Source organism: Hemibagrus wyckioides, linkage group LG09, assembly GCF_019097595.1.
Source record: "Hemibagrus wyckioides isolate EC202008001 linkage group LG09, SWU_Hwy_1.0, whole genome shotgun sequence".
Classification (NCBI taxonomy): domain Eukaryota; kingdom Metazoa; phylum Chordata; class Actinopteri; order Siluriformes; family Bagridae; genus Hemibagrus; species Hemibagrus wyckioides.
In genome coordinates this window covers 17,726,796-17,743,949 of record NC_080718.1, presented here as the reverse complement: position 1 = coordinate 17,743,949, position 17,154 = coordinate 17,726,796, and the positions used below count along the sequence as shown (strand labels likewise).

Here is a 17,154-nt window from a genome sequence, read left to right as displayed (position 1 = left end):
CTTGGTGTAGCATGACCATCTTATTTCCTTTTCTTTATCTCTACAACTTTTCATGTCTAATCAATTGATCAGCTAGAGTAAATCTGAAATCTTCATTAGACCAAAAAGATGGTGTAAAGCTATTGTATTGTATTTAGTGAAACAAAGGAAATGATGCAAAAGGAAGCAGCTCTGTTCCTCTGGACTTCTGTCCCACACAGATAAGGCAAGGTTTTGCTAATTTTATAAGTAGAGAGGCAGGAAGAATGACGGCAAAGTTTCCGTCTTTGCAAACAAAAACTGAACCAGCCTCCCTGAGAAAAAGTGTTTCTGAGTATTATCCTTCTGTGGGATTTGACTACATGTGAACTTGCCTGTCTGTTCATTTGCAATATGGCTGCAAATGAAAGCAATACCATTTTGGAGATACTAAAAACCTTCGATTTTGGTAAGTCTCTGAGTATGTTTGAGTTAAACTTTAATGTAATTGTAATATCTTCAGTCTCACCACCGTAATCAATATCTTCCGATCAGGTTCTGTTTTTGGCAACATTCATTTAAAGCTCAATCATGTTTGTTTATTCAGAGGAGCTGATCCTGGCTTTCTGCTTATCAATGCTCATTGGTCTGCTGATTGGAATCCTAATTTTTATCCTCCTAACATGGATCTCCAGACACAGAGCTTCAGTAAGGATTAGCACACGTCCTAATCCGTCGTCAGAATCTGATGGATTACGCATTCCCCACGGCCAGCTAGGCATCTACAGGAGTAACGGTTTCAATCTAAACAGTGACAGCACAAGAGCCGTGTTAAACCTACAGAGACAGACGTCTGTTGACCCTAATGAAATCCTGGGACGCAGCCCCAGCTTTCAAGCATCCACCTTTCGGCCACCTCGTAAAAAACGTAATGATGAAAAAGAAGACGAGAACGAAAGAGCTTTGCTTCACGACACCAATGGCACTGACTCTGTGACAGATCCATATAATATAGGCCTATCAGAATCATTCTGGTTAGGTAAAGGCAGTCTGAGAGGCTTCCTTCCTACACAGACTCCTCCACCTGCATATGACAGTGTTATTCACATCTTTCAAGAAACTCACACCTGATTTCATATGTGCATTAATGTTATTTTTGCTTGTGCAATCACGCCAGGTAATTAAGCCTATGTTCTGTGTCTCTGAAGGATAATGTTTATATTTCTGAAGCTTAAGGTTCCCCCTAATCTTGCTGTGTAGATCTTTAACCAAAGATGTGCCACTTATGCAGGACTGCTCATGATTGTAATATATTCTGTGGCATACATATGCAATTTAAACATCATGTAAATATAAAAGAATAAAAAACCATGCAACAAATAACTGTGTGCAAAATGCTTGAAGGAGCCTAAAATGTCAGATCCATTGTAATGACCACAGCCATTTAAGGGGACTTATGCATGTTTATATATACTTAGAATTTCCTGCATGTGAAGGATAAATGTCTAAAGATACAATATCTGCAGATTTTTCAGCTGCAAGTCGGTATGTAGAGCAATCATCATGTCTGACGGATCTTTCCGTGTCCCCGACTGGGATATCTCATTAGCCTGGATCAGGTAGGAAAACCGTGAAAAGCCACTTCCCATCACTAGACTCTCCCTGTCCATTGCAGTGCTAATTCCAAGACGTTCCCTCTAGATGGGGTTGCCCGTCACGTGATCTCTCATACGTCGTTTCGTCAGAGCGCGGGTTGCCTTAACCGCTTCTGAGACTCCTCATTTCCCGTGTTGCTTTTGCTCCAGTTTCCTTTTTTCCTTTAACGGCTATTTTCGTCCCCTCATGTTTAATCCTCGGTAAATGTAGTGAGCACTTGGCAACCCATTAAGGCGCATTGAAAGCGGTTTGGAAAAGGTGAGTTTGCCTGTAAATATATCGGGGATTATTACAATATTCTGTATACCACCATGAAACGCTTATATTTTTTTCCAGATGCATTGTTTTACTAAGTGATCTGCAGAAGAAGTGAATAGCCAGTGTTTGAAATGTGCTCGATTAAAATCGGCCCCAGACGATAGTAGTTGTCGGCCGCAGATGAATTTTAACTAAAAAGTAATGGTTTACAGCCGCTTATTAAGCGTTATTATCTCCCACAGCCATCCAGCAGAACGGCTGTAATTCGTGAGTCGGTGAAAACATAATGCACTCCACAAATACTGAATTGTAGGCCTTATATAGTCGTGTGTTGTTATAAATACAGTAGATACCCCACAGAATAGCATTTGATGTAGGGTACTGTGTGTGAGAATGGGAATGTTTTTTCCTGGCATAAGAAATCCTCAAAACGAAAGGGCACGATGGGATGTCATTAAAATTCAGTGATCATCGCATCCCTGTTGCCATGACGGCTGTGAAGTAGACTGCCCTCATCCTTCATCTGCTCCGCTCCTCCACGTTCACACAGCCCGTTTTGTGCCGTCGACATTTGTGGCCTTCTATTAAATCAGCGATAAAATACCTCAAGTCGAGAGTAATGCCCGTATAAAACAGCGGGGATTTTTTTATTTATTTATTTTTTCACAGTCGTTAATGTGTGACGCCAAAGCCAGCGAACCTTCCCCCAAATAAGAGCTCAGTTTCATGGAGCGAACTTAAGCCTTTTTTTTTTCCGAGAGAAAGAAAAATGTGATGCTTTATAACAGATACACTACACCACAGGTGCCATAAGCCTTTGTTCTAACGTCCTCTCCTCGTTCAATCATTTTTCCCCCCCACACAGAAAACACCGGACTGTCGAAGAGACATCAAAGGATTTCTTCCCATGTTTAAAGGGATGCTCCGTTACATTTTTACAGAAATAAAATCACCCGACCAGCTGATGACATCGACTATGATGGCCTGATATTTCATAATTCATAACACTAATTCGTCTCTACGAGTAGAATAAGTATAGACTCATCAGGTGCTGCATCACATTTCTTAATCACCAACAAAATGGAAGAATCTTTCAGATCCGAGATTCGGACTAATAATGTCCAGGGACTATGAAGAGGTGAGTGTCTTCTGCTTGCTGCTTTCATTTGCCTACAAATGGTTTCTTAACACTGTTGCTTTCTTATCAGTTTATCGTTAGGTTACGGTCTAGTGTACACAAACATATCAGTCAGTATCGGTGGATTGCATGAACAAGGATTAGATTAAACAGAGTTTAGAGCTAAGCAGATATTTAGGTGTACCATAGAGCATTTGTTGTCGGGGAACGGTAAAAAATTAATCCAGGCCACCTTAGTACAATTTTAATTCACTATTCAGATATGTACGGTAATTTATGTGCTGTTGTTTGGAGACAAACAAAAAACATTTTATTCATGTGTATGTATAATTTATAGGCATATTTGTATTTGAGATATTGCGGTTTGATATTAAATCTATTCAAAACAAGGGACTTGACAAATAAGCTATTAACTATAGAAATGGAAAGAAAATATTAAAACTGATTATAATCTCAGGCCCCTTGTCTAAGCTTCCCCCCAGACCCCCACTTTGAGAACCAATGCCTTAGAGCACAGGTTCCTAACCCTGTAAGTTGTCTTTATGTCACATATACATTACTGCACAGTGAAATTCTTTCTTCACATATCCCATCCTCGGGGGTTGGGGTCAGAGCGCAGGGTCAGCCATGATGCAGCACCCCTGGAGCAGGGAGGGCTGGGGGCAACGGTGGCAGCTTGGCGGGGCTTGTACCCCCAATTTTCCGGTCAGCGACCCAGAGCCTACACTTGGAGTACCTCCTGTCCTGCAAATTTTAGTGTCTTCCCCATTTTAACACATCCACATTCTCATCTCAGGAAGGTATTTTAATCAGCTCATTAGATTAATCAGGTGTGTTAGAGCTGGGAAAGCATTAAAATGTTCAGGATAGTGGGTACTCTAGAACCAGGATTGGGATCCTTTGTTCTAGAGAGTACAAAATAATGTGTTTATATTGTGTTTAACATTCGTGAGACCGATACTCTTCTCCTTTAATTTAAAACTAGCATAAATTCTCCCACTGAGATATATAGAAATGTATCTCATGCAAGTAAAATAAAATATAAAATGAATCTTATGTTTAAAGTTAAAAAATGCATCAAAATAAATCTGGATAAATAACAACATTCATTTAATGTGCGTTGTTGCAGCACAATTGATATTGAATGTTGAACAATAGGCAACATAACGTTCTTCTTTCCTATATAGCCTGGCAATTCAGTAGGGATGTTGGCAGCAGTGGAACATGGTCCTGTCCTCTGCAGTGACTCCAACATCCTCTGCCTCTCATGGAAAGGAAGGGTTCCCAAAAGTGAGAAGGAAAAGCCGGTGTGCAGGAGACGCTACTATGAGGAAGGCTGGCTGGCCACCGGAAATGCGAGGGGTGTTGTTGGAGTGACTTTCACTTCCAGTCACTGCAGGAGGGACAGGAGTACTCCGCAGAGAATTAATTTCAATTTAAGAGGCCACAACAGTGAGGTTTGCATTTCATATTTGCCTTTGACAAATCTGCTTCATTATATTTAGTAAGGTAATGTATTATCAATTTAACAGTGCTATATTTCAGCCCAGCAAATGTATAAGGGCCACAGTATTTCTATACAGTGGATATAAAATGTCTACATACCCCTGTTAAAATTGCAGATCTTAATGATGTAAAATGTTTTAGGGCAAAAAAAAACAATAATCTAGGTGCCCAGATGTGCATAACCACAGTTTATGTAGGATTATCTTATTGGTGTTATCTTGATCATGGTCCCAAAAAGAGCTTACAAAGGGTATGTACAGGATCTCATTGTTTGAAAGGCTTAGATTAGGAGAAGAATACAAAAAAACCCAACACATTAGCTGTTCTATGGAACAATGGGAATTCCTTCAACAAAATCAACTATTTCAGCAAGTGAAGAAAATGGGGCAACACAGTGACATTGCCAAAAGGACAAAAGGAAAACATCATACGGAGGCAGCCCAAAAACCTATGGCAACATTAAATGAGCTGCAGGAATATCTGTGATTACTGGTCGCTCCCTGCATGTGCCAACAATCTCTCATAGTCTTCATATGTCTTGGCTATGGGGCAGGGTGGCTAGACCAAAGCGGCCAAAGCCATGTGACAAAATATGTTACCATTTTTTGGATATAATTCTAAAAGATGCGTTTGGCACAATAACCAGGCAGCTTATTGCCCAAAGAGCACCATACCTGCTGTAAAGCATGGGAGTGGCAGAATCGTGCTATAAGGCTGCTTGTCTTCATCTGGGGTTTTAATCAAGATAGAAGGAATCATGGATAGTTCCATATTCTGGTGCATTTGGGCACAAAACCTGCATGCCTTTGTTAGACACATGAAGATGAAGACTAATTTACCTTCCAGTGTTAATGACCAAAAGCATGAATATAAGTATTGGCTTCAGAAGATGATGATCAACGTTTTAGAATGGCCGAATCAGAGCCTAGATATATCCTGATTAAAAAACTGTAGAATGATTTTAAGTGGGCTGAATTTTATCTTGGTTTTACTTTTTACATCACAAAGAAGTATGTAGACATTCTATATCCATTATATGTAATCAGGAATCTCATTAAAACAATGATGTGAGAGTTAACTGTATCTGTGTAGGTTGTCCTTGTCCGCTGGAATGAGCCGTTTCAAAAGCTTGCGACATGTGACATGGAAGGGGGGATATTTGTGTGGATACAGTATGAGGGGCGATGGTCTGTGGAGCTGGTTAATGATCGGGGAGCTCAGGTACTCCATCATATCACCATCCTGCTCTTTCTCAGTTTAAACACCATGATTACACGACAATGACAATTGTGTATATGCTATAAAATGCCACTAAATGGGGGAAATTAATTATTTTATGTTTTGTCATTTTGGGCATTCATATGTATTAATGCTTTGTGGTGTGTCTGATAGGTAAGTGACTTTACCTGGTCCCATGATGGAACTCAGGCCCTGATTGCCTACAGAGATGGCTTTGTCTTGGTGGGCTCAGTTAGTGGACAGAGGCACTGGTCATCTGAGATCAATCTTGAGAGCCAAATCACCTGTGGAATATGGACCCCTGATGACCAACAGGTAATTCATTACAGAGAATATACGACATGTATGAATCAATTTGTCACCTGTTTGGTGTATACAAATGATGAGGATACATCACTCTATGTACACAGGTGTTGTTTGGCACAGCAGATGGGCAAGTAATTGTAATGGACTGTCATGGTCGGATGCTTGCTCATGTTCTATTACACGAGTCAGATGGTATTGTGGGCATGTCCTGGAACTGCCCTGACTTCTTGGTGGAAGATAGTAGTGAGAGTGATACAGACTCTGATGAGAATGCCCCAAGTCAAGGTAACAGTCTTCCATGTTACAGTGGTTATAAATATAATGCATTCCATCAATAGTTTTGTTGATATTCATAACTGATTTACCTGGTGGATTGTTTCTATCACTAATCACTCTAAATCCGTCTTTTCTTTGAAGCACGTAATGTGAAGCCCCTTCTCACAGTAAGCTTCATATCTGGAGACATAAGTCTAATGAACAACTATGATGACCTTTCTCCTAATATTATCCACTCAGGACTAAAAGGTAAAAGACCATGCCAGGATACATTTCTTAATTATTTATTTTTTTAAAATGAACAATGGGTCCCACTTGCTAAAATCTGCTTGTTTCTGTTATACAGATGTGGAGGTGCAGTGGTGTTCTCAGGGAGACTTGTTAGCTGTAGCTGGAATGGAGAGACATGGGCTGCCGTCTGACTCAGCCTGTTCCTCCATGATGAGAAATGCCCTAGTCAAGTTCTACAATGTCCAAGGAGAACATATATATACTTTGGAAACACCTGCGCAGGTGATCTCTTATATCATTGAATATGTCTCTTAAACTCATACAAATATATATAAATCTAACATATAGACACAAAATACAAACCTATAAATAATATTTACTGTGTCAATTATACAAATGCTGTCGGGGTGTCCTAATTTCAGAGGCCCATTACAACTATATGCTGGGGCCACAGGGACTCACGGTTGTTTCTGGCTTGTGGGCCAGCGTTGTATGTTGTACGGGTAGAGCACAGGGTGGCCAGCCTCCAGTTGCTGTGCCAGCAGGGCATAGCCAGTGCCCTAAGAGAGGAGAGAGATGTGAGCAAACTGAACATGCCATCTCTTCTCTGTTCCTACGTTACCAGTGCATTCATCCCAACCATCAAGGTAAAAGTATAACATATCCCACCAAAAAAGAATGATCGAAAGTGACATCAAGTAAGAATAATTCAACACTGATCTGCATCTTCCATCAACAGCCTCCTATTCCTGATCCAAACAACATTCGTGACTTTGTTAGCTACCCCACAGCAGGAAATGAGAGATTGCATTGTACAATGAAGCGTGCTGAAGAGAATCCAGAGGCTGGAGGGCCATGCTATACCCTCTATTTAGAGCATTTGGGAGGTCTTGTGCCTATCCTTAAAGGCCGTCGTATCAGCAAACTGCGTCCAGAGTTTGTTATAATGGACCCCAAAATGGACAGTAAGACAGGTAGAGTTTAAATATGTAATCGCCATATTTTAGTGTGTGATGGATGCTCTGTAATCATTCCTGATGCAGAAAGGTGGCTTTTTCAAAGCTAACATATAATTTTGTGATTGAATTTCAGATGAGGTCTGCGTAAATGGTATGTTATCCTACATGACTGACAGCTGCAACTGCTCTGACTCTAGTGACATTGAACTGAGTGACGAATGGGTCGAAAGGAAGTCACCTAAACTTTCTAGAGGAAACAGGTCTCCCAAACTTCCAAGGTAAAGGGCTGTGATTACAGCTACTAAATAGTCAAGTAGTAATCAAATTGTAGAATTCTAAGAGAATACAATAGAAATGGTATTGTTTAATGTTTTCTTCTTCTTCTTATTTCATTTTCAAAAGTCTATATTCTAAACCCCTAGTACCACACAGACACCATTAGTGACATTATTCTGTTTTTTTTTTACTAACTAGAATCAATATGGAATCAAGAAAGTCTCCCAAACTTGCCCAAACATCCCAAGAATTGTCCAGGTCTCCAAGATTACCAAAGAAAGCTACTATACGATCTCCAAGTCTCACTCGCAGGGAGTTTCCAGTAGATGGAATAAGTGAGGTATTAAAATTTTCATTTTAAAAATAAAATTTTTAAAAATATATAGTGTATATAGTTTTTTTTCATTGTGTCTGGTCATAACTTCCCATGATTATGTTTGCCTTTCAGCATAATTATCTGGCTCAAGTCACCTCTAACATTTGGGGTACAAAGTTTAAGATTGTGGGACTTGCTTCTTTTTTGCCAGCAAATTTGGGCGCAGGTATGAAATTTCTCTCCAAAAAATTTTTTTTTCTGAATTGCTTTGCATATAGTATAGGGTATCAGTGATAGTTTATCATCTATGTTATATTTGTTCTGTTACAGTTATCTACAAAACCAGTTTGTTGCACTTGCAACCACGTCAGATGACAATCTATCTACCAGAGGTCCGTAAAATTTCCCTTGACTTCATGAGTCTACCGGTTTTCAATCCCAATGTGTTTAGCGAAGATGAAGATGATTTACCAGGTAAATAGTAAAAGAATAAGTCCAACATATGAATAATTAAATGTCTGTGAGTATGAAGTATTAATCCAGTGTTACCATTTTTTCTTTTTTTAGTCATGGGCCCTTCAGGGGTGTCGGGTGATAATCCTCCCTGCACAGTTAATATTCCCATTGCTCCAATACATAGTCCTGCTCAAGCCATGTCGCCCACACAGAGCATTGGACTTGTACAGTCTCTCTTAGCAAATCAGAATATTCAGCTTGATGTCCTGACTAATCCCACGGCCACAGCAGCTGCTGCTGCTGCCGCTGCTGCAGCAGCAAAGGCAGCAGTTCCTGATCATAGTACAGACAATGTGACAGCACAGTACACTGTGCCAGCAAGATACTCTAGTCCTGGACAGGTTATCTTTAGTGGCCTTGAAATGGGTAACCTGGGTTTGAATGGAACACTCCCACCACCACCACATCATTTGCCACCGCAGCCTCATCAGCAACAACGTCAGCAGCAGCAACAGCAGCAAGAAGATCATCATCAAGCATCAAAACATCAGCAGCAGTCACAAACACAACAGCAGCATCTGAAATTACAACACCAGCAAGCACAGCAACAGCACCAACAACCATTGCAACATCATCAACAGCATCTGCAGCACCAACAGCAAATGCAAGCCCAGCATCATCAGCAAATTCAACAGCACATACAACAGCAGCACCAACAGCAACTGCAACAGCATCATCATCAAATGCAGCAGCAACAACTACAGCAACATCATCAGCAAATGCAACAGCAGCAACTGCAACAGCAACAATTACAACAGCAAATACATCAGCAGCAAGTCCAACACCACCATCAGCAAATGCAACAGCAGCAGCATCAGATGCACCTACAGCACGAGCAAATGCAGCAGCAGCAACAACAAATTCGCCAACAGATTCAAGAAATGAGACAGCAGCAACAACAGCTTCAGCAACAGCATCAACAAATGCAGCAGCAACATCAACAGATGCAAAGACAGCATCAACAAATGCAGCAACAGCTCAAGATGCAAATAACTTTACCACCTCCTCCTTCAGGGTATGCTCCTATTTCCATGCATCAGCTCCAGATGATGCCTACAATTCCTCATCCAGACCAACCACCAGAAAGAGCAGAGCAAACACACACTCTGAAGGTCCCTTCTAGACCACAATCGTTTATTGAAAATGACAACTCTCTTGAAATTCAAATGCGTAAAATGAATCCTCCACCGCCATACCCTGGCACAGTGGTATCTGCAGCAGCAGCAGCCGGTCCACCTGTGCAGCAAGGTCTAATTGGTAACAGTGAGAACAATAACACACTGTCAGCAGACCCATGCTTATCTAAGGATGAGTTCTCTCTTCACCCAGTGAGCATCCAGTACCCGACACCCCTTGGATATGAAAGGATAACAACTTTTGACAGCAGTGGAAATGTGGAGGAAGTGTGTCGCCCTCGGAGACGTCTTATACGAAACCAAAATGCCTATGGCTTGCAAGGAATGGGCAGTTCGGCTACATTGAAAGTTACCTCCTCTGACAGTAAGAAGGTCCAGCTTCCTTATAGCTCAGCAACTCTCAGTCGCCTTTCAGTGCCTCGATATTCTATACCAAGTGGAGATCCGCCACCATACCCAGACCCTGCTAATCAGATTAATGTCAATAGGAGTCCTACACAAAGGATTGACAGCAGTCTGATCCATGCTACTCTGCGACGGGATCGCAGAGAAAATGCGCTGAAGGTTCCTCAGATGGTGGATACATCGAGGACTCTGCCAACCAAATCTAAAGTTAATAGTGCCATTGCACTTTCTTACCAGCCCAGGATCCCCACAGCTTTGTACACTTGCACTCAGTGCAGCAGTAACAGCAGCAGCACAAGTGTAAGTGTTAGTGGTGGTGGAAGCAACAGCAGTGGCATTGCAGGGGGGACCGTAGTGCGGCAGGATTTTCCCCCTGGCAAAGGGGCACAACACAGTACCATAATTGTGCACTCTAAAAGTGCTTCGACTCTGGCTTCACAGTCTTCTTACAACCTACTGAGCCCTGTTGACAACAGTAGAGACAGGACTGTGTACATCAACTCTGCCTTTACTGAAGATGAGACTCTAAACCAGCAGTGCCACTTGGAAAAGTCAATGCGCCATTTAACTCTCGGAGAGGTTGGTTTAACAGTGAAGCGGCCCCCACCTTACCAGTGGGAATCTCCTACTTCAGATCAAATATGGATGTCCCAGGATCAAAATATGCTGACTAGCCCACAAGGACCTCACAAACCACCACATCTTTTAATTAGCCAAGCACAGCACTTAGACATAACTCGATTACCTTTTGTCCTCTCAACAAAACCTCCCTCTAGCCACAGTACTATGACCCTGCCATCAACTTATCAACTTTCCCTTTCCCCTTTTCCCCCTGGTGTGGGCCACAGTGGTCCACAGTTTCAGTCACTGCAAAGTGCTCAACAGCCATGCGGCCCCAGTGACATGGTAACATCAATTCCATTTAGTCAACAGGATCCAGCTCTTGTTTTGCCCCCTGGTTATGCAAGTAATCTGGCTGGTCTGCCCTGTTGCCCACTCCCACCAATGTATCCTGGAGCCAGCTCATGCACCAACCTTCAGCTTCATCCAATGACCTTACACCCCTGGAGCACGTACAGTGCTTGCCCTCCCATGCAGGATCACTCAGCAACTCTACCAAGTAAAATGCATCAGAATCTGGAGAAGCCCATTCTCTCGCCCCCACCGCCTCCGCCTCCTCCACCACCACCGCCACCCCCTCCTCCTCCACTCCCCCCTCCTCCACCTCCAGCTGAACTTATGGCTCACCAAAGCACCTCAGAGGTTTTAGCTGACTCTGGTGAGAGTTTTCAGGAACAGTCCTCACTTAATGAGAGTCCAGTACAACAGGGGTCAGACAGGTTCAGCAAAAAAAGTCGCAAAAGACTCGACAGCAGGGCAGAGGAGGCAGGCATGTCCACTGTTTCTGAGAGTAAATCAAAAAAGGAAGGCCGCTCTCTGGCCGACTTCAATTCTCTCATTGCTAGCCCAAGGCTTGGTGGCAGAGAGAAAAAGAAGCCTAAAGGACAGAAGGAGCAACTGAACAAGGCCAAAAAGCTGAGCAGGACCACAAATGAGTTCCAAGACAGCTCTGAAAGTGAACCTGAACTTTTCATTAGTGGCGATGAACTAATGAATCAAAGTCAGAGCAGCAAGAAAGGTTGGAAGAGCAAACGCAGTCTGCGCACAGCAAATGAACTTGAGGAGATTAAGTGCCGCAAGGCAAATGAGAGAGAAGATCGGAGCCTTGGCAGTCAGGGCTTTGTGTATGTCATGGCCAACAAACAGCCATTGTGGAATGAAGCCACCCAAGTCTACCAGCTTGACTTTGGTGGAAGAGTTACACAGGAATCAGCCAAAAATTTCCAGATTGAGCTGGATGGGCGACAAGTAAGGCTTTGTTTTCCTCATTTTTTTATTGCTTTATACTATACTCTCAGTCTGTTTTTTATCATTTTTCAGAAATGTGTCAATTTTAAAGGCAACCTGAAATCAAAACTGATTATTTCTTACCTTAATTTCCACATACTGTGTGTATGATTAATTCACTTAAAGGATGCATCACATTTTTGCCTATGTCACAATGCAAAAAAGAAAAAATATAAGGTTGAATATGTAAACCTGGCTATGTGAGCGTAATACTAGTGGGATTTTCTTCTAAACTAATAAATTCTTTTGTGCTCATTTTGCACAATACCAAGTACAGATAACAAAGTATGACTATGACCTCATGTGGGTAGCCTGTAAAGCTTCCTGTTATCACACAATTCATCTCTGGCAGTTCTCATTAAACTAAGTGACCTGGCAGTCCTCCACTTAGACTTAGTATCATAGTTACTTACATAGTCTTCTTTTGTATTTTTTTTACATAACCCAACATGATGGTTTCCATTTGAATTAGTGGATACTTAGCATAACATGTCCTGAAAGTGCAGTGCATCATAAACAAGGCAGTACTCATACATGACACAGACACATTTTAATTGATTGCTTGTTGAAGGAGAATTAATGGAAAAACCTGCACCTGCAAGCAAGTATGCATGCACAATACCCTCCCTTTCCTCAATGGACTAGTATTCTAGCAGATCCCCTGTCTGGTGCCCCCTATAGCATAGAAATATTTTGGTCGCTGATGTGCCCAGAGGTTGTCATTTCCAGAAAACTGCTTTAGAGATCTCACAGAGCACAGAATTTTAGCTAACTCATCTCAACTTGTTGTTCCGGGGCAAAGTAAGGGGATCATGGAAGTCTTTATACATCATAATGAGAAAGACATTCATTTTTTAATACAGTTAGTCTGTATATGGAGGACACATTCACAGGTTATCCCCATGATATTGCGAGTTCCAGTTCTGATGATGGCTGTGAGCCCAAGAGAGCAAAACCGACAACTTTCTGGGTGTAAGGGATAGCATGTTTCATGATTGACTTTTAGTCTAAGTGCCTCCATGGGTGAAATCAGGAATTTTTTTGTTGCCTGAACTGATGTGGGGCACTGAAGCAGCAGACTGGGGCAGATATCACCTCTCTACCACCTTTTTCTTTTTGGAACCAGAACATATTGTGGCACATAAAAAGCCCAGACTGCCAGTCCTGCCCATCTCTATTACCTGTTTTTCTAGTAGGCTTTTAATCTGTAATGGTCTGTGTCCATGATGCCACACTCCATTATATCAAGAACCAACAGATTACAGGACAATATTTTGAAAAATCTGATGTAGCAAGAGCTTTTATAGGCTATTCATGTGGGGTCACAGCCACAGTGTGACGACTTTATTTGTAGAAAAATCGGTTAAATTAGTCAAATCACAGAGCCATTAAATCTTGATGAATAATTTCAGCCATACATTACTTCCCATTCGACAAGAAGTGGGCATGGGGATTTGTTCAAAACGTTATTAAATGTTAAGCAGCTTAAGCACTGTCAGTTTTCCTGTGAATAACTGTGATCTCCTGTTACAGGTCATGCAGTTTGGCCGAATCGACGGTAACGCATACATCCTGGATTTTCAGTATCCATTCTCAGCTGTGCAAGCATTCGCTGTCGCATTGGCCAATGTCACTCAGAGGCTTAAATAAAAGACAGTAATGGACATCTTGTGCAAGACAACACAATTTGCTGATTATATATTGTGAATAACAACGGACAACGCATTATGTTGCGTTGAAAAAAAATGGTACTGCTTGTATTGGGCCAGGGTGTAAAGGTAACATTCAGAGGAAGGTTAACAGAAACATGGAATACTTGAGAATGGAAAAAGGTACAGAATGGTTGAAATAATCGTTCTTTCGTTAACTTTAGGGGAAGAAGACAAAAAGAAGTGGTAGAAAGAATACAGGACCAGTGCTTGATTAAAGCTAGTAAAGATCAGTTCCTAGTTTTGATTTTTCTTTTAGTGTGTGTATATGTTTCATAACATTAATATATGAAAGGCTAAACAATGATTTGCATGCAAACCTAAGCCAATTTAGTTACCCTGTGATTATGGGATTCCCTTACTGAGAATTTTTTGCTGCAGGTTGATTTCCAAGTGTGAGTGGTAATATGAATTTTACAAGTGATGTACTAAGGGTGGGGGTATTGCCATGACTTAAAACTATTTTTGAACTTATTTTGACTGTTCTATCTATTGTATCTCATTTATGTGTGATATAACATGAATCAGGCATTATTACTATTACCTTCAACATTTCATTGCAAGTTAATTGATTTGTTGCCTTTTTTATGACTTATTTTATCATCATCCTTTGTAATGGCAGCAGTTTTCTATCACTATAAAACTCTTAAGTAGATGTTGATCATGAAGCAGGTGGTGTTGAATAATATTTGAATTACTGTAATATGTAGATTTATAAAAATGATACCACCCATTTCATTACATCTCACCACATGTGCAAATGGTTTTCACGTAAATATGAATTTTTGGATAATATGTTCAAAATTTGGTCTGTTACGTTTACCAGAAATTTCTGAGTCTAAATGTGTATGATTAATTTGGCATTGCAAAGTACAAACGAAACCTAGACCTGAAAATACATCTGGCATAGTTTTACCACCCCCTGAAGGATAATAGAATTGAATATAAAACTCTAAATGATGGCCAAAGTGATGGATGGGATACACATTTTCTCATTTAAATACTAAAAAATTGGTGTGTTTTTTTTTTTTTAGGTTTGTAGAAGACATGTCTTGATTCTATAGTCAGTATGACTGGCTTTTCATAACCTTAGCATTTCTTTATAAGATTTCCTCTGGCATTTTATCTTCACCCTTGTAGAAGCTAAGGTCAAGATTTGTTTTATGTAGCAGAGCTGGAGTATCACGCTGTCAGTCAGGACAAAATCCAGTTGGCCCTACATACATCGACTCAAATCAGTAAATATCTGTTTATTGTATTTTATATATACATCCATAGTATATATAAACAAGCATCTGCTTTCTTATATGATTTGAGCTGTTATGTTGATTTTTATATTTTGGATGTAAGTTAAACATTTGCTGAGAGTATCTGTGTTGACGGACGATGGTTGATATGATCATTCTCCTGTTTTTGGTGTATATGCTTTGATGATTTGCAAATTGAGCAATTTCTAATCTGTTATACTAGAGTATTCAGGCCCAGTTTGAATTGTGTGGAATGTGAGGCTTTAACTGTGCTATGCTTTATTATTGTAATGTACAATAAACCTTGATGAGCTTGTAATATTTACTCAGGTTTCTCATGCATTAGAACATATGTGAAAGACTATGGGAAAAGCATACAAATGAACAGAACAAGTCAATTTGAAGACATATGTTTGCTATTCATATCGTATCTGTTTGTTCTATGGGATATTAAACCATACTTTAAGTATTACAGAGCAGTAAGAGGTACAGTACACACCATTAGAATCAGGAAGATAGCTGGATAAGTCTAATTTAATGCCAGGCACTGGTCAAGGGTGCTGCCCATGGCAGACATTTTGTTTCTTAATTGAGTTGCTGAAAAGCAAATTCTTGAAAAGATCACTTTCATGGGATGTGGTAGCTTTGTGGTTAAGGTGTTGGGTTGAGTTTGAATCCCAGGTCCACCAAGGTGCCACTGCTGGGTCATTGAGCAAGGCCCTTAATTGCTCATTTATATAAAATGAGATAAAAATATAAGTCTCCCTGGATAAGGGTATTTGCCAAATATCAGAAATGTAATGTCATTTAAAGGGGGTATGTTCTATACACCAGAAAATATGGTGTGTCCCCAAGTAGACCTAAGAAAGTTTGTTTATATTGGGCCAAAAAGAAAATAAAACAATTGAAATTATGAAGTTGGAAAATAATCAAGTCAAATAGATCTTTATTGTTATCACAGCCAAATACAGTGTGCAGTATGAAATAACGCTTCTCATGGACCCAAGGTGCAAAACACATGACCGGCACAGTGCTGAGAGCACATGAATAAAGTGCAACAGGAATAGGAAGCATGCAGTGAGGGGGTATGGGAAACAGTCCAGGTGTATAAACAGATGGGCAGCAGAGCATAAATATATATAACAATAGACATTAAACATGGGGTCTATGATTAATACAGTAAAAAGAAATAAAGAAATACTTGTAAAAACCTGTGATGAATGACGTTTAAATGAATCTCTTCTAACAGTCTGTGCATCTAAAGCATTTTTGAGCTGTTGAAACATTGTTCATTGTTTAGTCCAAATGTTCATAAGTGATTAAATGAATGAATGAATGAAGTAGCCCAGGAGCATTAAGACAAGAACATTATGCAAGACATGGTTGTCTAGGACAGTGTCAGGAACGGCATATACATTAATTATACTAATTATGGATGGACCAGCACCATCTTACCTCAAAGATCTTATTACTCCTCGCACTGCACCTCGCTCCCTCCGATCCACTAGCACTGCCCGACTGGTCCCACCATCTCTCAGGGCAAAAGGCACCGAGGTGATGGAATGAACTTCCCCTAGATGTCCATACAGCAGGGTCTCTGACTGTCTTCAAACGACGTCTTAAGACCTAGCTTTTCCTGAAGCACTTAAACTAGCTCTTATCTTTCCCTGTTTATGTATTGTTATATGTTTAATATAAAAAAAATAAAAAAACCATCCAATTTTAAGCTAATGGTATCCTAAGTCTGTAATCTATTGAACCACTGTTAATGTTTTCAATGATAGAGACTTAAAGCACTTTTGTATGACGCTCTGGATAAAAGCGTCTGCCAAATGCCAGAAATGTAAATGTAATTAAACTAATTCTAGGTGCATCCTCTAGATCACATCGTACGCATGGACATTATATAAATGGACATTAGGGATGGGGTAGCTTAGTGGTTAAGGTGTTAGCCTACTGCTCAGAAAGGTGTGAATTCAAATCCCAGGTCTTCCAAGCTGCCATTGCTGGGCCCCTGAGCAAGGCCCTTAATTGCTCGGTTGTATGAGATGAGATAAAAGTGTAAGTCGCTCTGGATAAGTGCGTCTGATGAATAACAGAAATGGACATGGCCT

The 17,154-nt window shown here is 40.6% G+C and overlaps 1 protein-coding gene across 2 annotated transcripts; it reads left to right on the top strand.

The window, feature by feature from the left end:
- The first annotated feature begins 1,097 nt into the window (after positions 1-1,097).
- On the top strand, positions 1,098-16,145 carry tulp4b (TUB like protein 4b). Of its 2 annotated transcripts, XM_058399379.1 has the most exons (17): positions 1,098-1,872; positions 2,738-3,010; positions 3,623-3,810; positions 4,198-4,467; positions 5,609-5,737; positions 5,909-6,070; positions 6,166-6,346; positions 6,479-6,586; positions 6,684-6,850; positions 6,991-7,215; positions 7,308-7,542; positions 7,661-7,805; positions 8,002-8,143; positions 8,252-8,345; positions 8,450-8,593; positions 8,687-12,045; positions 13,618-16,145. In XM_058399379.1, the coding sequence occupies exons 4-17, from the start codon at positions 4,216-4,218 to the stop codon at positions 13,732-13,734; spliced, it is 5,460 nt and encodes a 1,819-aa protein (XP_058255362.1). In that variant the 5' UTR covers positions 1,098-1,872; positions 2,738-3,010; positions 3,623-3,810; positions 4,198-4,215; the 3' UTR covers positions 13,735-16,145. The 2 variants fall into 2 exon arrangements, with proteins under 2 accessions (XP_058255362.1, XP_058255361.1); XM_058399378.1 differs by lacking the exon at positions 3,623-3,810.
- Positions 16,146-17,154: the final 1,009 nt, after the last annotated feature.